Source organism: Histoplasma capsulatum, genomic scaffold (genome assembly GCF_000149585.1).
Source record: "Histoplasma capsulatum NAm1 scaffold_4 genomic scaffold, whole genome shotgun sequence".
NCBI lineage: Eukaryota > Fungi > Ascomycota > Eurotiomycetes > Onygenales > Ajellomycetaceae > Histoplasma > Histoplasma mississippiense.
In genome coordinates this window covers 226,993-247,109 of record NW_001813979.1, presented here as the reverse complement: position 1 = coordinate 247,109, position 20,117 = coordinate 226,993, and the positions used below count along the sequence as shown (strand labels likewise).

Genomic DNA, 20,117 nt, shown 5'->3' with positions numbered 1-20,117 from the left:
CGGATGGATCCTATGCGGTCTTCCTTGTAAATGAATTAGTTCTAGCTTCTAAATTGCTAAATGGTACAGTGTTGCTTTTCTATTTTATTTCGAAATTGTCAGTTTCCATTTCGATCTTTGGACAGTTAGATGGGTTCATTGAGCCATGTTTCGAAAACCCTCTTTGTTGGCGCGCAGGTTGCACCTTTGCGAAGTGTGCAGTGCATACGAGTATTCTCCAGCTATAAAGTCGGTAATAGTCTCTGTGAGAAATATTGCTCATGTAAAAGCCGTACTTCTTTCGGCTCATGTCTTTCATCTGGTTCATCTCAACCATTTAGAGCACGAGTGAGTTCTGGTGATTTTTCTCAATCACCTTTTTCTTTCACCGGTTAAGATTTGTTTTCATTCCTCGGCCTTCTTATTCCACTTTTCAAGGTGGTCAGCCGTTTGCAGATCACACTGGCTTATTTACGTTCCTCGATTCAGGCTTGATCTCATATAGGTAATTCTTTGCATTAACTCGTCCATTGCAATGCTATCTGCAGCGCCGCCGAGAAGAAACAAACCTAGACCTTTTGGCTCTTCAAGCTTCTGAGGATGATCTATATGAGATAAGACAAGGTCAAAGGGTTATATAAATGCAGCCGTGGAAGGCAGATGGCATGAGTTTTCCCATCCAAAGCATTCGAGACGACTGCTACACAGCACAGATCCTTAGTTGATTCAAATGCATTCAGGCTATGATAGACCTCAAGGGGGTTCTCATCCAATAACGAGAGTGTAGTGGCTTGTTTGCTTTTTACATATCAAAGATGGAATCCGTTATTACCATTCCATATGAGAAAATTAGAGGTATTTTTTTTTTTTTCTTTTCCTTGAAGCCTAGGCTGGATATTAGAGAATTAATACATAGCTATTATTTCTCATGCTCCATATTACCCTCTCATAGCCTGAGGGAGGAAACGGCGCCAGAGCGTAACTAGTGGCTTGCCGTCTCTGACATATAGCCGCGCGGATTGGTGAATCAATAAGAAGAATCTGAATGAACGGATGAATGGGCGGGTGATGGATGGACTTTGCATGAAGACGTGGGGCTTCTAGAATGCTCTCTTTACTCTTATTGATATCGATACCCCAAACCGCCCTTTTCGTCTCATTTCTGGAAAAGTTATCCCTGCGCGACGCAGGGATATGCAAAGCTCGGTGTCCCTTTTTTGTGCTTCGTTAGAACCGATTGCTTCTGTGAACGAAGATAAGTAACTAATCCCAGCCTTACCGCCGTTCCTTCTCCTCTCCTCTCCTTTCCCCGGCTGTCTCTTCTGTTGGGATTCGCGCGACGAATTAACCATGCTAATAAACCGGATTTTGGTTTCAAGCTGCGAAAGTCCTCGTTGAAAATAGCAATATCAATACCGGCCCCATTAGTTTCTCATGTGTTGCTAGGGGAAACATATGGAAAATATTGCCAGAGGCCTGGGATATCCAGTTCTCAAATGGCACAGAAGAACTTCCTGGCCCTTATTTGGTTTAAGAATATCAGGCTTCTTATCAATATTTTAAGCTCTTGGGGTGATATTCTTCCGTAAAAAGGATGCAGGATGCAGCGAGTTGGCAAAAGGCAGATAAATAATACGGACCGCAACCCAATTGCGAACTTGAAGTTATTTCACTCTGACTTTTGGAGTTGACATTGGAAATACAGGAGAACAGAGAAAGAGAGGAGAGGAAATCTTTCTCTTCATATCTAGTGAACATACCAGTATCTTAGGCTGTGGTGTAGGACAGGGTAATTAGGAAAAGAGTGCAAAATAAAATCAGATGATGAAAACAAACACTACAATAAAGGAAAACAGATGGAATGCCCGGGTGCTGCATGGATGGAAATGAACAGAATGGTAAATTGACGCTTCGGTGCGTTTGGTTTGATAGTCAGAGAGAGAATCGGGAATATCCTCCAAGGCAACAGAAGGAACTAAAAAAAAAAAAAAAAAAAAAAAAAAAAAAAAAAAAAAAAAAAAAAAAAAAAACCAGAAGAAAAAAAGGATCCTATCTAACTAACTAACTACAGCATCTCCCGATCATCCAGCCAATGCGCCCGCGCAATTCCACAACCCAGATACATGGAATTATTCCGCTGCTCGAACGCGCCGTACTGATTTTCCATCGGCTGAAGTAGCAGTACTGCCTCCGACCCACCTTGTCCATGTCCCTGTTGCTGGCCATGCGCATCCCACAAACCATGCCCCTTGTACACGGGGTCAACGGCCGGCTTGTACGACGAGGAAGTTGACGTCGTGGCAGCAGCAGCACCAGCAGCAGCAGCAGCAGCTACAGAGGACTGTGACGCCTCTGCAAACCCATGTCCGCACGCACTCCTGGCCGCTGATGCGTCATATTCGCGTTGCGCGAGCGCCTCATAGCCGGACATGACATACGGCTCTGCGTGTTGACTGTCATCCAGCCCCGCTGTGCTCCGCGCATCCTGATCCATACAGTCCACGTCGATCATGGTGTCCCTGGCACATTGCATGCGACTCGGCAAGGAAGACGATGAAGTAGGGATGACGCTGCTGCCGCTGTCAAATGGATTCCCTTTCCGGACACTCGGTCGCGAAATCTGCCATAGCTCAATTAGACGCGTCCTCTGCTCGACATCTGCATGCGCGAAGAGGGCCAGCTGCGACGGGAAGAGGGCAGTCGGGTCCACGTTGTGTTGGAATAGTATTTCTTCCGCCGAGACTCCGGCTTGCTGCATGTCGTGCAGGGTTGCAGAAAGCGTCTTTGACCAGCCTCCTGAGCCAGGGAGCTGATGTGCGGAGTGATGGTAATGCTGAGATATGTTGTAGGCTATTGGGCGGGAGATGGAGGGGGAAGGAGTGGGAGGAGGAGAGGGGGACATATCAGGGGTCGGGGACATAGCTGCAGGTACCATTGATTGCGGAGGGCTCGCGAGCTTTTGATTTGGACTGGGGATGCCTGCCACGCTCATCTGACGAGCGAAGAGGATGGCCAGGTCGTCTTGCATTTTGGAATCGCCCTCCGCAGCGGATAGGCCGCACTGCGGGGAAACAGTTAGTGGGGGAAAGGGGAAGGGAATAGGATATCTGATTTTTCAAATAATAAAAGGAGGAAAAAGAAAAATGATTATTACCTGACGGCAGTAAGGGTTCTCAGCGAAGGCAGCCAGGGAGTTTGAAATCTCGGAATCATGTCCGCAATACGTACAATGATGCAGCACTGAAGAAGACATGGTTTCTATTCTCTGTCTGAGGTCCTCCTTTTCGCTATTTTCCCTCTTCCAGAGGGGATTGGGGGACGGGGAGAGGAGGGGGATAACTTAAGAGAAAAGGCACGTTTTCTTTCCCTTCCTTTTGAAGGACGATGGATGGATGGATGGATGGAGCGAGAGAAAGAGGGATGGCTTGCTGCAGAAAATTCTGAATTGTATCTTGTTTCTTTTTGAGACTATGACAACAACTAAGCTAGCTAATTATCGTAGTTATATCTATTCTGTATACTGGCAGAAGTCCACAGTCCTTGAGGCTTTGGGGTCCGGCGGGGGCGAGAGAGAGCAAAGACAGCGTCCAAAGACCAGAGGCCGGAATCCAGGAAGTCCGAGTCCAATCAAAAGGTCCAGTCGGTCCAGGCAGATTAGTAGTATATCAAATATCAAAGAAGAGGAGCAGAATGGAAAACGGGGGGCTATACGGGGGGCTATACGGGGGGCTATCTGGGGATCTGGGGATCTGGGATAGAGGTCAAGTGGCAGGGAGAAATGGGGATTTCAAACACACGACGGAATCAAGCGGTGGCGCTAAATAAATAAGTGACGTGGTTGGGCCCGTTGGCCAGCGAGATTTGGAATGCTATAAATATATAAATATATAAATACATACAAATACAAATACAAATACAACAATAAAAATAACCAAAGCCAAGCGAACGAGGACGAGGATAATCATTTAACTAAACCCACATCTAAAAGTGAACTGAGCTCATGTCTGGGTTGCCTGACTGACTGACTTAACCATGTCAAAACATGTTCCTAAATGCCTGCTTGCCTCGACCGATATGATATATATTGCCACCGAAAAGTTGAGGCGCTCGCCCTTTGACGGATCATTCTGTTAGATTAGCTTTCCAACAGTGCAATTTCAAGTGCAGCTCGGGGATTGGATTCCCTATCGTTCTAGAGTCACCAGAGTTCACTGATGCTCAAAACCGAATATCGGGAATCTTGAAGTCCCATCATCCATCATCATCATCATCATCATCATCATGCTCAAAATGAATGTCCTTTCCAGTTGTTGTCCGGTTAGACAGAGTGCCATGTACCACAAAGCCCAGGGGAGGCTGTGAAATCCAACTTGCCCCTGAGGATTCTACTGGGTATATAGTTGTACTTGAAGCACCCCGCTTCACTGTCCATGGCCGCAACTCTGGCTCCGGATTCGGGGAGAAAGAGAATGGAAGTAAGAGAGGTGGTGTGTGTTGCGTGCTGGCGAACGAATTTCTGTTCGTCCTGGGGCATCAAGAAGGCAATTTCTGCAGAAAATTGTTTTGAGGTTGTGGCCACTCGATTGATGTAAATAAGAGGCGCTCGGCCTAATCATTAGTCCAGCTAAAACAGAATCTGACGCCCATAAGAGAAGAAAAGAAGAAACCGTGTTGGCATATCTATTGTGTCAAGAGTACAACATGAAGCGTTTTCTGGCGGAACTGTCAACTGCACAAATTGCGGCAGCAAACAGCAAGATTCAGGCTGGTATTGGCTATTTAGATGTAAGACACACGATCCGCAATCTAGTTTCTTGCTTCCATTGGCATCTCCGGTCAAGTCCCAGCGAATTCCTACACCTTGGGACAATCTCTGGCATATCTGGAGGATCAAGGAGGAGATATCCTGCTTGAATCATTAAATCACATGACCCCAGAGGCAGCAACCCCGTGACGCGTGAGCTCAACTCATCTCCACAGCTCCAAAGTTGAGATAGAGCCGATATATACAAGATCCAGAAGGCAATCTATTCTTTCAAGCGTGGTCGCTGGAACGGTCTTTTTCTCACTTCTACACCCCACCCCGTCGTCCTCCTTGCGGCCGTCGTCTCATTCGCTTACGTCCTTCGAATCCCTCCGCTCCCACCTTTAAATCGCAAACCACAGTTCCAGAGATATGGTATATCCCACTCCACCTGCATGAAGCTTAAAAGAAATGAATAACTGACTACCTTCACTTTTGCCATATGGAACCAGACGTCCATAGGTACCGGCTACGATCTCTCTAACTCTATATTTTCTCCCGATGGCAGGAATTTCCAGGTACCTCGCCCGCTTTTTTTTTTTTTTTTTTGCCCGCTACATTAACCGAAAACAAACAAAGAAGCGATTCTGACAGGGAATGCTTGGACTGCGACATTATAACAGGTCGAATACGCAGTGAAAGCTGTAGAGAATGGCGGCACGTCTATAGGAATTAGATGCAAAGATGGCGTCGTCCTGGCTGTCGAGAAAATCATATCGTCTAAACTGCTCAAACCGGGCGCCAATAAACGCATAGCTACAGTCGACAGGCATATTGGAATTGTCAGTCCTAGCCATACATTATCTACCTTTCGGTTTTTTCCCTTCAGTGTCTCCGAATGGCCCACCACTAGTGCTAACATACTGTTGATGAATAGGTATCCTCAGGCCTTCTCCCCGACGGCCGACATTTCGTATCCAGAGCTAGAGACGAGGCTGATAACTGGAGAATTACATACAAAGGTCCCATATCCACACATGTCCTTGCTAGCAGATTAGGTGGATATGCTCAGGCGTATACCCTGTACTCCTCTGTGCGGCCCTTTGGCGTCACCTCCATCATTGGCGGGTGGGATTCGGAGCTAGAGCTCCCCGTGGACGGGGAGGTAGGAGCTGGTCCCAAGTCTGGTGCTGGTGGGAAGGTTGCGAGTGCGAAGGCTGGCGGGCCCGGATTGTATATGATTGAGCCGAGTGGGCTTTACTGGGTGTGTTATAGCTTTTTCTTCATTTGAGTCTCTGTTGCCAATCGTCCTTGTCCATTGCGCTATAGAAAATCATTTCTGATGGCCGATATATTAAAACAGGGCTACTACGGTGCCGCCACAGGTAAGGGCCGCCAAGCTGCCAAAGCCGAGCTGGAGAAACTTGACCTGGCCTCGGGCAACTTCACGCTGCTACAAGGTGTCAAGGAGGCCGCCCGCATCATATATGTCGCCCATGAGGATAGCAAGGATAAGGATTTTGAGCTGGAAATGACGTGGATTAGTGCTATGGATGGGCCAACGAAGGGCCGCCATGAGGAGGTGCCGAAGGCATTGCTTGAGGAAGCTATCCGGGAAGCTAAACAGGCTATGGAGGGGGATGATGAGGATGACGAAGAGGAAAAACAAGGGGAGGGCGAAGGGGATAAGATGGAGGAGTAGTGGCTTTGTCTTTTTTTTCATACGGTATCAATGCTACCTACCCAAAGCCTTTTTAATTCCAGTTTTGCTCTTCCTCATGGTTGCGTCCAACTCTGTCAAACGTCCAGCCTCTCTCTGCTTTCAAGATTTGCTAGATTAAACCGGAATATCACCAGAACTGCCGACTGGGCATGACAACAACCAAACAAAGTCCACTGAAAATTCACATAAATATGTTTACACAAAAACATAACAGATAAGATAAGCCTCCACCCTCCGTGAACCCCACACCCTCACACCCTCACACCCCAACATATCCTTCCTTCTTTGTTCAACTACAAAAAAACCCCTTCCCGCCAGGCCCTCCTCTTCGCCCCAAGCTCAACTGCCGCCAGCCCCCAATTCTCCCCATGATTATGCGCCGCACTCCCCTTCCCACCCGTCAACCCAGCCCTCACCAACCCCTGCTCCTGGTTCAGCAGCGTCAACACCCCGAAAATCACCGGCAAGCTCTTTTCCAGCTGCAGGCGCATGAGCCCTTGCGAGACGGCGTCCGCGATGTACTCGAAGTGCATGGTTTCGCCTTTTATGAGGGCGCCAATGGCGATTATGGCGTCGAAGGGGGCTGGTGAGGGTGACGACCGCGTAGGGGTCAGGGAAGCGGCATAGATGCTATATGATTAGATATATTGAGATAATGTCAGTAGTGTAGTGGATGGTTGTGTGGGGGTATGATATTGAGATTGGGAGTGTGTGTGTGTTGCGGGGGAGGGGGGGGGTTCCATCAAAATATCCAAATCATGCCAAATTGGCACCAGGTAGTCCGAATCAATCATCCCCCGCGGCCCCCTCCACCCAATTATGCAAAACATACGAAAAGTATACAAACAAGGGAAGGAAATGGGAGGGACTCATACCTCTCAACTGCAACCGGCAACTCCCAGCTGCCCGGCACACTCTGCGTCACGATATTTTCCGCCACAACCCCCGCCTCTATCAACGCCTTCTTCGCGCCGTCGACCAGTGAGTAGACGATCCTGTCATTCCACCTGGCGTGGACGATGGCGATGCGGAGGTTCGAGCCTGTATATCATCATTCACTGTCGTTAGTTAGGTGGGTGGAATGGGTTTGGCAGAGGTTGATCAGGGCCCTGGGAGAGGAGGGGCTTTCTTTCAAAGGCATGCGGATTGCCGGGGCTTCGCCGCAGGAATGGGATGAGGGAGTGGGGTTGGGGGAACCTGCCATCATGCTTTGCAGAGGCGCCGGGGCCTTTGAGGTCCAGAGCCATTTCGGACAGGATTTCAATCTAGAGGAGGATTTGGAATTGGAAGTGGAATTGGGGCTGGAACGGGAACGGGAATTGGGCTGTTGATATATAATAGCATAGTTAACTACCCATCTCTGTTGCAGGGTTTCGGAAGCTGGTTATTATTAATTAATAAGCGTTGAGTATAACTAACCATTCGTTTGATAGGTGGTCTCAAATATAAGATGGAATGGATGATATTTGCAATAGACAATATACTACATGCTCAATTGATGGCATTTGTATCTGCATATTCAGGGAGGAGGAGAACATACGGACACTACAGCGTTGTTGATAAATTTGGGATGGTTTTTGTTCTCATCCATCACGACACTTGAAAACTTCAAGCGAATCTATTCGTACGGCCAAAGATAACCGAGTGAATAGCTACAACTGCGCTTTTATTTTATTTTAAAAGATCGAACCAAACCATTACACGCACGCAAATCATCATCTCGCAGAAATGGAGCAGAAGAAACCGAAGTGCATAAAAAGAGCAACCAAATCGCAAAATCCCCACATGCTTCCAACGCTCCAGAACTAATTCCACGTCCTTTCCTGCCCATCCAGTTATCCATGGTTGATTGATTGATTGCTTATTTTAACTCCATACATCCCTAGAACATTGCCCTATACCGCGATCCCAACTACAGACACAAGCTATCTAAATGCCTACTCGACAGTAACCGACTTGGCAAGATTACGTGGGAAATCCACATTCAATCCTTCCGCAACAGCCAGCCAATATGCGATCAGCTGCAGGGGGATGACATTCAGCAGACCCTGCAGACAATCAACCGTCGATGGCACTTCGATGCGCTCGGTTTCCGATGCGGGGAATTCTTCGTCACCTGTGTTGCAGATCACGATTGGGCGGCCGCGGCGAGCGATTACTGAGTTTTGTTAGCTTCTTTTTCCTTTTTCTTTTTTCTTTTTTTCCTTTTTCTTTTTTCTTTTTTTCTTTTTTTCTTTTTTTCTTTTTTTCTTTTTTGAGAAGGATTGTACGTACTCTGCTGGTATGCATTTAGGGATTTCTTGAAGATCCCGTCGCGGGTTAGGATCATGATAATGGGTAGGTTCTCATCGACGAGGGCGAGGACACCGTGTTTGAGTTCGCCAGACATGACGGCTTCACAGTGCAGGTAGGAGATTTCTTTGATTTTGAGGGCGCCTATACAGGTATTAATCAGCATTAGCCTGTTACTGGAGGTAGGTAAAAGGGGGATAATGAACAGGACGAACCCTCCAAGGCGGTAGAGTATTGACTCCCTCTACCCAACAACAAGAGACTCTTCTGGTTCTTGAAGAATTTGGCACACATTTCCTTAATCGGCTCGCTTAATTTCAGAATCTGGCGGAACTGATCAGATATTTTAGACAGGCCGTCGATGATATCCTCCCGTCGCTTCTGCTTTGAAGCCCGGTCTTCGCTCAGCGATAGCGCAAACATCACCATCGCGACGAACTGCGAGGTATAAGCTTTGGTGGACGCAACACCGATTTCGGGGCCGGCGTTGATGTGCACACCGCAGTGTGTCAGGAGGGAAATGGACGAGCCAACAACATTGACAATTCCCACTGTCAGCGCGCCGCGCTCGAGGCAGTATCGGAGTGCCATAAGGGAGTCAGCCGTTTCGCCAGACTGGGAGACAAATACACAGGTATCGTCGCGGAAGACGGGGGCTTGTCTGTCGAGGAAATCAGACGCCAGCTCGACGGCAATGGGGATTTCGGTCAATTCTTCAAAAACACCCCGGACAGCCATGCAAGAGTGGAAACTGGTGCCACAGGCGATGAAAATGATACGTCTGCAACGGCGGATGGTAGTGATATACTGTCTTAGTCCACCCAAGGTGACTTTCTTGTTGGCAACATCGAGACGGCCTCGCATTGTGTTGACAATTGATTCCGGCTGCTCGAAAATTTCCTTTTGCATGAAATGGTCGAATTTGCCCTTCATGATCTCCTGGAGTTCAAGCTCGATGGTCTGGATGGCACGGACGTTGGAGGTGCCGTCATCCTTAGCAAGACGGTGGATGTTCAATTGACCTTCGAAGATGTGGGCAATATCATCGTCCTCAAGGTAGAGCACCTTCTTGGTATGCTCGACGATAGCGGATGGATCAGAAGAGAGGAAGAACTCAGCAGGCTGGGGGATTCCATCGTCTGATAAGAAGGCACGGGATTGCGAGCGGCGCAAGAGGGATTTATCTGCGGGTGCCAACAGGCTGGCAGCAGACTTTTTAAGGGCGACATTCTGCGAAGCCTGCTCGGCGGGGAGAGCGCCATCCTCGGAATATTCGACATCGACAAAGTCCACCTTCATCTTCTTGGTGGTGCGGACACCAATGACCAGAGGAGAACCCTTGCGGGCGGCAATAACTTCGTGGGGGTAATGGACGGATTTCAGCAGGAGGCCAAACGCACCCTGCAGCTCCTTGACGACAGCCTTTGCGAGCACGGTGAAATCGATATCTGGATGAAGGTCGTAGAGGTATTTGGCGAACTTGGCTATGCACTCAGTATCCGTCTCAGTTTCGAAGCGGAAACCCTTGGACTCGAGGAGGGCCTTGAGCTCTTTATAGTTGGTAATGATGCCATTGTGGACGACAGAGAATTCCCAGCTAGGGTCAGATCTGGTTGTTGTCAGTTTTAATTTAGCCTCCTTAGAGAAAGAGAGATGTAAAAAAGGAGAGTAGTCTGTCTACCTGTGGGGATGGCAGTTCAATCTAGAGGGTGGACCGTGGGTAGCCCATCGAGTGTGAGCGATACCAGCATGCGAGTCGAAGGTCTTGGTGAGATCGAAGTCCGAGTTATCGATAAGTTCTCTCAATTTGGCAACTTTCCCCACTTCCTTAAAAGCGAAGACCTCATTTTTTTTGTCTCCGTCCACAGCAAGACCAGCGGAGTCGTAGCCTCTGTACTCGAGTCTTGAAAGGCCTAAAGCCAAGACGTGGGCTGGGTTAGCAGCCAGGCAGGGTTCCCAACACAGGCAAGACAAAACAAAGGAATCAACCACGCACCATTGACCAAAGTCTGAATGATATAGGCACGGTCTTTTTCAATCAGGTAGTTGATATATCCGAAAATTCCACTTTTATTTGTCAGCTGGGATCATGACACCGGGAGAGGAGAGAGAGGGACATGGGAAGGTAGCCTACCACATGGTTTCTGTATCTTGGTCAGGGAGGTGGGGTAAATCAAAAGTGACTGATTACGAGGTGGGGAAGGGGAAATGGGATATCTTTAACGGAATTGTGACTGCTGAATGATGTCAATGATCTGAGTGTATGAGGAACGAGTGAAGTTGCTGCTGGGATGAGAAGCGCGATAACGGCTGAAAAGCGGGGGATGTTATGGTGAGGAGAGATAGGGCCAACAACCGGTGAAAAGGAGAGGGAGAGGGAGAGGGAAAGCGAGAGTAGAGAGCGAGAGACAGAGTCCTAAAAGCGAAGAGGGTGAAGATATATAAGAAGACAGTTGCAAAAGATCTTTGCGGGAGAGAGTGAGAGGAAGAGGAAGAGAAGGAGAGAGAGTGGGAGGAGAGAAGACGCACCACCAACCCTTCTTTGTGAGGAGGTGCGTGGCAGTTAGCCAACCACGGGAGTAACTGGGGAGTGGGAATAGCGGGAGCAGTCCCAACTGACGTGGCAATAGCTGGGGTTGCACAGAAGTTGGGTTGTGGCAGCAACAACCATGTTCAACGGCGGAGAATCAGAAAGCTTCGGAATCCCTGCGGTTAGGCGTGAACTCTAAGCCCCGATTGGCCCCGCCGACGCGGCCACGTCCTGGGCTCTTGGGCGGTGCTCCCGGCAACGCACCCCCTAAGCCCCCCGAGAGCGCGCCCCTAAACCCAGGCGGGTTAGGCGGCTGACCCCTAACCGCGGCCCCTTCAAGCAGCATCTGGATCCCGCAATTGCTGCTTTCGGCCTGGAACAGTGGAGCCGCGACGAAAAACTTGTCGCTTGGGATCAATAACTAACGCGACTTGGATGCGTTGTCTCGCTTTTCCGTCAGGCTGATCCACCGTCTGTCTGAGCCTCGGTGAGTCAGTGGCCACGACACTAGCAGAACCCTGGTGGTGATCTCCTATGCTAGCCAATCTCAGGCCACGGAAACTGTACTAGATGGCCATAGTCAAGACATTTCCGCTTCAGGCTTCAGCTCCAGACTTGCAAAGATGATATTCTCAGTGGAGACCAGGTCCTATTTGTACGCATACAAACCCGTTTGTTCTACAGATGACAGGACATTGATGATTGAACTGCATTGATCACGGAACGAAACTATCAGATAGCCATTTATTTGCTATTTATTTTTGGTTGGTTGAGGCCTTTGAAAATAACCCAGGAACAGCCCACTAACATTACTAACTATACTCCATACACTCCAACACAGCATCACGCGTGAGGAGTGGATCAGGGTTGAGGATCAGGTTAGGATTATTGTTGCTCAAGGGGTTAGGGCCTGGGAAGTAAATTATAAAAATAGGTGGAAGTGTGGCGGGCGCAGCTCACGTCTCCTAGTATTCGTGCATCGGGAAGTACAGTATAACTTATGCCCATGGCAAAAAAAAAAAAAAAAAAAAAAAAAAATCTCTTTGGCCAACACAGTTCATTCAGCCATGGTCCGTATGTATGCCCTGATTGATCCTCCATTCTTTCCATCGTTGGAGTTTGATTGAACTTGCACATATTTATTTGACATTTGGGAGCCATTGTCATACATAAATCAATTCAGGGCTGACGGCTGGCGACAGCCCTTCCAATCAGTGAATTCCTTTTTCAGTACGGAGTAAGGTGACTGAAATGGCAGAGCATAGAAAATATACATAGAAATATATATACATAGAAATTATCTATATGTAATTGAAGATGGCAGTTATCCTGTAACTGAGAAACTCATTCCCCCCCAAGTTGGTCAGTTGATTCCGTCGCTAAAACTTGCTTTTTCTCTCCGCCATCCAGCGATGGGGTGGTAAAAACCTCCCGGATTCCGTATGTCCATCTATATTCTTGCCATCTTCCAAGATTTTTATTATTTTTTCAACTGCGAAAAAAGGGGTTCCTCTATGTTAATTCTATGGTCGTCAACGGCTCCTCCTCGCGCTCCCGTCTGTACCCACTTCCCTGTCCTGCCTTTCTCGTCCTCATCCTGCGTGTCCCATTGATATCGTTTTCATTATCATCATCATCATCATCATTATTGTTATTAATATCACCATAACCATCATTATCATTGTTATTGTGGTTGTTATTGTCATAATTACCATCATGCGTAATAACGTTGCCATTGGCTTCTTTGCCCGTTTCTGCAGCTAACGTAGCCGCCAGCGTCCGTTTCCTCGTCCACGGCATGCAAAGGACGAACGTCAACGCTAGACAGGCTGCTACTATTGAAAGGCGGAATGTTGCGGAAAAGGAGCGGGACAGTTCGTTGAGGATGCGGCTTCTGAGGGGTCCAGATGGCAGAGTTTGACTGTCGTTGATATGGTGGCTACCTTTGCTGTCGCTGCTGTTGCCGTATAGCATGGTAGTTGGGTCTGCTAGGAGTATACGGATCTGGTCCTGTGGCAGGTTCGGGACGCGTTCGAGGCGGTGGGAAAGTGTTTGGATGAAGATTAAAGTTGCGACTTGGGTCGAGGTAGCTCTGAATAATGATGGCTAATAATTAACTGAGTTCATGATGCTTGGGGGGTCTAATATATATATATATATATATATATGCATGTATACATATATACGTACCCTCCCAGAATTTGGAACATGTTTATAACTCCCTGCGCATATGGCACATCTCTATCAGCCAGGATTGCCTGTGGACATTCGACCAAACACAATACGCACAACCCGAATCCCAACCCTGCTAGGACTTGAAATCCGACTATTTCACCCAGGGTTGAGTTGACATCAAACGTTGTGAATAACCCTGCGGCGATGGCGTAGCAGACCACTCCGCTTAAGAAGAGAATGTTCAGATATTTCAGGATGATTAGAGATAACATCATGATTATGGAGCCAGTGAAGATGGAGAGGACATAAGGGACGGTATGCGTTCCGCTTGAGGCGGGTGATTTGCCGCGGACGAGCTTTTTTTTTTTTTTTTTTTTTTTTTTTTTTTTTTTTTTTTTTAAAGATGGTTGTTATTGATGGTTAGCATGAGGCGGCACGATTTTCTTTGACGGGCCGAGGACGGGATATCATTTCGCAGCATACCTGAAGATACAAAGGCAAAAATGAAATATGAGTCGCTATTCCGACAGACAAGCTGAACATCAACCCACAAGTCGCCCACACCAGGCGCCTGCCAAAGATCCGGATGGGTAACAATGTCTCCGTCAGCGTTAATCGCTGCTGGATAAATAACGCAATTGCTGCGACGATGGCCGCTACGAATACGGCACCGACTCCGGCCTTGTCCGGCCGCTGCTTCTGCACCATGTGGAACCCAAGGAGCACACACACGATCATCGCCGTGAGCAGGATCGTTCCTAGGATATCTAGCTCCATAAGCCGCTTTTTCCATGTGCTCTTGGTAGTGCTATTGCTACTGCGTGGTATTTTCAACAACACAGCCATGATCACGACGAGGACAGAACCGATGGGCACATTGATGCCGAAGCACCAACGCCAGCTGAGATATTGGGTAACGATGCCGCCAAGGAGTGGCCCCAGCACACTGCTGATTACTGCGTCCCGCATCAATAAGTTATATGTATAACCTTGTGGTTGGGGTTTCGCTATTTATCTGCGAAAAATCACTTGGATCGGCTGGAACTCACCGAGAATAGCTGACACGGCGTTCAGCATAATAGCTCGTGCTTTCGGTGCATAACATGCTGCGAATATTTGGAAGTGCCCGGCTGTGATGCCAGCAATGGTTCTGGCTACAATGAGCAGTGGCGATGAATTGGATAGAGCGGCCATGAGTGAGCCAGCTAGCAAAAAGAAGGGGTCATTATTATTATTTCCTCGATAGGGTTTGGAGGTGCAAAGTTCTCCACGACTTGAAACATACCTTCAAAAAGGAACAGGGATATCAGGTAAACCCGCTTGATGCGCCAGCGAGTATATACCTGCCCAAATAATGGCTGGAGGACCGCCTGTGGTAGGTAATATGTAGAATTGTACCATCCAATATCACCCAGGGAATGAAACTCTGCTGCGATATTGGGCAATGCTGTTGCGATAATTGACTCGTCAAGTTGCGTCACAAAGCACGCCAACAGCGCTGCCACTGATACCGTTACTAATGGCCATCCGCGCAAGTAGCCAGAACCATAACCCTGGCGCTGCTCGGCTTCCGCGTCGGGTCGCGGTTCAATCTGATCCTGTCAGCCGGGAGGCGCATACAGACTTGGCCAACGACGCGGCAGCGCGAGAACAGAATCTGGGTCATGCTCAGCAATGATTTTTCGATTCAATGTCGTTGTACTTTACAGGACTATATTCGTGGGGATTGGCGGCTGACGGGCTGCAGGGGACGCTATACGGAGTACAGATTACTCCATACGCTATATTGATGAGGTCGTGGAAGAATTTACCATTAACTAATGGAGAAGCTAGTCGTCTACTTCTTGACAACTGCAACAAACCTCTGCGAACAGAATTGAAAGAGGTATTTATCTCTGCTCTCTTGTATTCATTTCACCATATATTTCTAGACCGCTCCGACCCGACAATATTCACCGAAGGGCATGGTCGCGAATCACCGAACCCTGAAGTGGACCTATCAGGCACCGTTGGCTGGTTCACGACATTGACTCCGATTTACGCTTACGCTGAAGACAGCGATAGTTTGATAGATGTCATACGGAAAATAAAAGATGTACGTAGGCGAATCCCCGGGAATGGCCAGCCATATTTCGCCTCACGATTCTTCAATGATTCGGCTTGGGCAGAATTCCGAAAGCATGAGAAGATGGAGATCGTTGTGAACTTTATCGGAAGCACCAGTCACTTAAGACAGCCTGGATCATCATTCCGCATGGAAGATTTAGAAGGAGACTCCCTAGCGAGATTCGGTCAGGGTGTCAATCGTCTGGCGATCTTCGAAATAACCATTGAAGCGAAAGAGGATGGACTACACGTAGTAGTTATTCTCTTTCAATAAGGAGATCCGTCACCAGACCAAAATCTACCAATGGATCAGAGGTTTTGAGCAGTCACTAATTCAGCTCTCTACTGTCCTCCGGGATGCACAACCACAATTAACGTTGAGTGACGTTCATATTCCGTCGTTCTCATATCGTCAGCTAGATGAGTTGGTGAGAACCCAGCTGAGGTTAATCACGCCCAACTTGGACAATATCCAGGATGTATACCCCTGTTCGCCAATGCAACAGGGTATTTTAGTGAGTCAAGTTCGAGATCCGTCAAAGTACATAAATTAAATATAAGACATTCCTGCGAATTGCTGCCACCAAAAACTGGAGCACCTGTCGTGGACGAGGAGCGCTTCATTCGTGCGTGGGAACATGTGTGCGCTAGACACGATACGCTGCGAACTGTCTTCTTTGAATCTATTGTTCATCGAGGGAACTTCGAACAGGTTGTGATGGGACAAGTCACTCCCGATATTCTATTCACTGAATGCGAAGACGAGGATTCGGCCCTTCAGCAGCTAGAATCCCAACGAGGGTGTAGTTACTAACTTCGGCAAATTTCGACCTGCTCATCGACTTTCATTGACTAAATTTTCCACCTCGCGAATTATATATCAGTTAGAAATCAGCCATGTGTTGGTCGACGCGACATCGATTTTCGTCCTGCTTCGAGATTTAGCCCTGGCGTATGATGGATCTTTGTCATTAGTTCCTGGTCCTTCATACCGCTCCTATGTTGAATATATCGCGCAGCAAAATCGGATCCTGAACATTGAGTATTGGAAAAGCTACCTTGATGGTGCCGAGATAACACACTTTCCTCAGCTTGAAGGAGATAAAATGTCCATGTCAACAGGGATTGTTTCTTTTGAAATTCCTGATCTCGTGTCTCTTCTCCAATTCTGTTCCACATATCAATTAACCCAGGCGAGCGTGTTCCAGACTGCTTGGGCGCTGATATTACACAAGTACACCAACTTGGATCACGTATGTTTCGGGTACCTTTCTGGAGGAAGAGACGCACCTATTGATGGCATCGAAGATGCTGTGGGGACCTTTGTCAATATGATGATCTGCCATCAATCGCTAGCAAGCTCAACAGTCATCGTTGATGCGGTGTCGAAAGTGCAGGACGACTTCCTAAATGGCCTTGGGCACCAGCATTGTGCATTAGCTGACATGATAGCGGGAGCGGACCTTCCGAGCGATCTGTTTAATACTGTCATGTCCTACCGACACGGCTTTTCAGAATCTGACCTGAATCCGAGAATGCTTAGATTCGACGGTATGAGAGGGGACGATCCCACGGAGGTATGAAGATATTTGGTCTAATTTCTCTGAATTTTTCGCTAATACATTGATAGTACGACATCCTTCTCAACATCGAATGCGGACACAACAAGATACTCGTATCCATGCGCTATTCTTTATCCATAATGTCATCTGAAGTAGCGGCGAGTGTTGGGAACGCCTTTTTGCAGGTAATTGAGTCCATTGTGAGTGATAGACTTAACACCATATCCGACATCTCACTCCTCCATGACCGAGATCGGCGTATATTCGATGAAGCAAACGGGTCACTTCCTGAAACCGTGTCTGCAACTGTTCACGACTCTGTTATACAACAAACTAAGCGCCGACCCAATTCAGACGCAATGACATCTTGGGATGGTAATTTGACATACACGCAACTTGATAAACTTTCTTCAAGTCTTGCAGAGCATTTGATATCTCTCAATGTGGGGTCGCAGGTCCGAATAGTCCCTATATGTTCCGAAAAGTCTTTGTGGGCTGTTGTTTCTATGCTTGCCGTTTTGAAGACAGGTGCTGTATTCGTCTGCCTACCCATCAATCATCCTATCCAACGCCTCGAAACCATATTAAGGGAGATCGAGGCTCCCATGATATTAACGAGCACCACACAAGGAGGCCGTTTCTTGAATTCTGCGCTGTCTATCATATGCTTGAGTTCGGGATTTTTACACAACCTTCCCACCCCTTCGCGACAGCTGCCCAAGGTCGATCCGGAAGATACAGTTTTTTTGATGTTTACATCAGGAAGCACTGGGCGGCCAAAAGGTATATTGATTTCCCATCAATCGCTATGTTCCAGCGCCGCAGCCCATGGCCAGCGCTGGGACATTGATTCTCAAAGCAGGGTATTCCAGTACGCAGCCTTTACTCACGACGTGAGTATAACGGACGTATTTACAACATTGATTCGTGGAGGCTGTGTTTGCATTCCATCTGAAGAGCAGAGAATGGATGATATCGCAGGTGCTATGCGGAATATGCGAGTCAATTGGTGTTTCCTCACCCCTAGCGTTGCAGATTTGTTACAACCAGAAGAAGTTCCAAGTCTTCGAACGCTTGTCCTCGGCGGAGAGGCAGCTACAATTGAGAACATCAATTGTTGGGCACACGCAGTGAAATTGATTATTTGCTATGGACCAGCTGAATGTTCCGTGTACGCCACTGGAACCGACTCTGTGTTGAAAACCTCCGACCCAACGAATATCGGCAGACCAATAGGCTGCAGAGTTTGGATAGTTGATCAGTCTGACCATCGTTCCCTATTACCTCTCGGTGCTGTTGGCGAAATTCTCATTGAAGGGCCAGGCGTAGGTAGTGGCTACTTTAATGACCCCGAAAGGACTCTTAAGTCATTCGTACAAGATCTCCCATGGACAAAGAGCAAATGTTATAGAACTGGTGACCTTTAACGGGACTATCTCCTTCGTGGGCCGGAAGGACAAGCAAGTCAAAATACATGGTCAGCGCGTCCAGCTAACTGAGATCGAAGGGCACCTGTTGAATTTGATGCAGACATACGACGTATCATGGTGGTCCTAATACCATTGAACAATAGACAAATCCTTAGCACATTTTTTATACCTGATAACGAAAATCCAACGAAGAGTGATGGAATTCTTATACCAATGAGTGATGGGCTCATGCAGAAGCTAATAGAAGCTAGAACATTTTTAAAAGACTACCTTCCGATCTATATGGTTCCAACCATGTATATACCTCTTGTCCATTTCCCTCTAACGTCAAATGGAAAGCTGGATCATAGATGTCTCTGCGATATTGTTTTGAGAATATCTGAAACCCAACTAATGAGATATGTACATGCTCATTAGCTCGTCGCATGAGCAGCAACAGATGACAGTGGTTCAAAAGAAGTTGCGTATCATGTGGGCTAGTTATCTCGACCTCGCCGAACATTCAATAGGTATAAACGATAACTTTTTTAACCTTGGTGGTGATTCTGTCTCCGCAATCCGCCTCGCCAGCGCCGCTCGTTCCAATGGGATTTCTCTTACAGTCTCTGATATATTTCGATGTCCCACTCTACTCAGTATGGCTGCAGCTTCCAAGGAGACGAACTGTAAGGAGGATGAAGCAGTGATACCGTTTTCATTATCTAACATCGAACAAAATGATTTATCGCAGAAACTACATGAGATCGCATTTGTTTGCGGGATTCAACCGAATCAAATCGAAGATATCTACCCCTGTTCCCCCCTTCAAGAGGGCCTCCTGGCCTTGAGCATGCAAACCCAATCAGCCTATACCCTGAGGAGGGTTTTTCGTCTTGGGTCGAGAATTGACCTTGAAGAGTTCAAAAATGCATGGCAAACTTTTATCAATGCCTTACCTATTCTCAGAACCCGAGTTGTTAAGATTGAGTCAGGCTTTTCGCAAGTCGTGATCAAGGAGAACGACATTACATGGCGCGAAGAGAGTTCTCTGGACAAATTCGTTGAATGCGATTCAAATATGAGTATCTCAGACGGCGCTCCGCTCCACCGCTTGGTATGGTTATCGATGATGCTGGCGGCAGGTACTTCATATGGACTGTTCATCACGCGATCTTCGATGCATGGAGCATAGTGAGAATTTTCGAGTATCTCGCCAAAGTATATACTCGCAAAATAACGGTTGGCTCGCTGATTGCACACCTGCCTCCATATTCCTTATTCATCCGTCATCTGTGTGAAAGGAGTGAATCTATGGCGAGATCATATTGGCTCTCCGAACTCGCTCATGGATCACCGGCTTCCTATCCTCAACAAACATCTTTTCATGGTTCTCTACCGCACTCGAGTTTCACTGTCAGCAAAGACATAGAGTTCCCTCGGAAATCTGAGTCGGACAACGTCACTATCTCAAATATCCTCCGGGTCGCTTGGTCTATATTAATTTCAAAATACGCTGACTCGAATGATATCGTGATCGGAGTCACTCTCTCTGGTCGAAATGCCCCAGTTCCAAAAATTGCAGAAATAATTGGTCCTA

General features: G+C 47.6%; 6 protein-coding genes across 6 annotated transcripts; 2 read left to right on the top strand and 4 right to left on the bottom strand.

Annotated features, from left to right (window-relative positions):
• Positions 1-2,044: 2,044 nt before the first annotated feature.
• HCAG_04091 (predicted protein) lies at positions 2,045-3,232 on the bottom strand (the record flags this gene model as incomplete). Its single annotated transcript, XM_001540201.1, has 2 exons — positions 2,045-3,040; positions 3,134-3,232. The coding sequence occupies 2 exons, from the start codon at positions 3,230-3,232 to the stop codon at positions 2,045-2,047; spliced, it is 1,095 nt and encodes a 364-aa protein (XP_001540251.1).
• A 779-nt stretch (positions 3,233-4,011) lies between these two features.
• On the top strand, positions 4,012-6,425 carry HCAG_04090 (proteasome component C1; the record flags this gene model as incomplete). Its single annotated transcript, XM_001540200.1, has 7 exons — positions 4,012-4,108; positions 4,287-4,454; positions 4,630-4,764; positions 5,246-5,301; positions 5,407-5,565; positions 5,661-5,987; positions 6,087-6,425. 7 exons carry the CDS (start codon positions 4,012-4,014, stop codon positions 6,423-6,425), a joined length of 1,281 nt encoding a protein of 426 aa, XP_001540250.1.
• A 314-nt stretch (positions 6,426-6,739) lies between these two features.
• HCAG_04089 (conserved hypothetical protein) lies at positions 6,740-8,037 on the bottom strand (the record flags this gene model as incomplete). The annotated part of the gene is made up of 4 exons (XM_001540199.1): positions 6,740-7,076; positions 7,322-7,487; positions 7,644-7,770; positions 7,987-8,037. 4 exons carry the CDS (start codon positions 8,035-8,037, stop codon positions 6,740-6,742), a joined length of 681 nt encoding a protein of 226 aa, XP_001540249.1.
• Positions 8,038-8,383: 346 nt separating this feature from the next.
• HCAG_04088 (glucosamine--fructose-6-phosphate aminotransferase) lies at positions 8,384-10,877 on the bottom strand (the record flags this gene model as incomplete). Its single annotated transcript, XM_001540198.1, has 6 exons — positions 8,384-8,604; positions 8,721-8,882; positions 8,954-10,347; positions 10,420-10,669; positions 10,735-10,805; positions 10,873-10,877. The coding sequence occupies 6 exons, from the start codon at positions 10,875-10,877 to the stop codon at positions 8,384-8,386; spliced, it is 2,103 nt and encodes a 700-aa protein (XP_001540248.1).
• Positions 10,878-12,780: 1,903 nt separating this feature from the next.
• On the bottom strand, positions 12,781-14,637 carry HCAG_04087 (predicted protein; the record flags this gene model as incomplete). Its single annotated transcript, XM_001540197.1, has 4 exons — positions 12,781-13,360; positions 13,459-13,799; positions 13,927-14,399; positions 14,493-14,637. 4 exons carry the CDS (start codon positions 14,635-14,637, stop codon positions 12,781-12,783), a joined length of 1,539 nt encoding a protein of 512 aa, XP_001540247.1.
• A 325-nt stretch (positions 14,638-14,962) lies between these two features.
• Positions 14,963-19,712, top strand: HCAG_04086 (predicted protein; the record flags this gene model as incomplete). The annotated part of the gene is made up of 7 exons (XM_001540196.1): positions 14,963-15,104; positions 15,375-15,802; positions 15,966-16,064; positions 16,434-17,126; positions 17,180-18,436; positions 18,642-18,661; positions 18,959-19,712. 7 exons carry the CDS (start codon positions 14,963-14,965, stop codon positions 19,710-19,712), a joined length of 3,393 nt encoding a protein of 1,130 aa, XP_001540246.1.
• Positions 19,713-20,117: the final 405 nt, after the last annotated feature.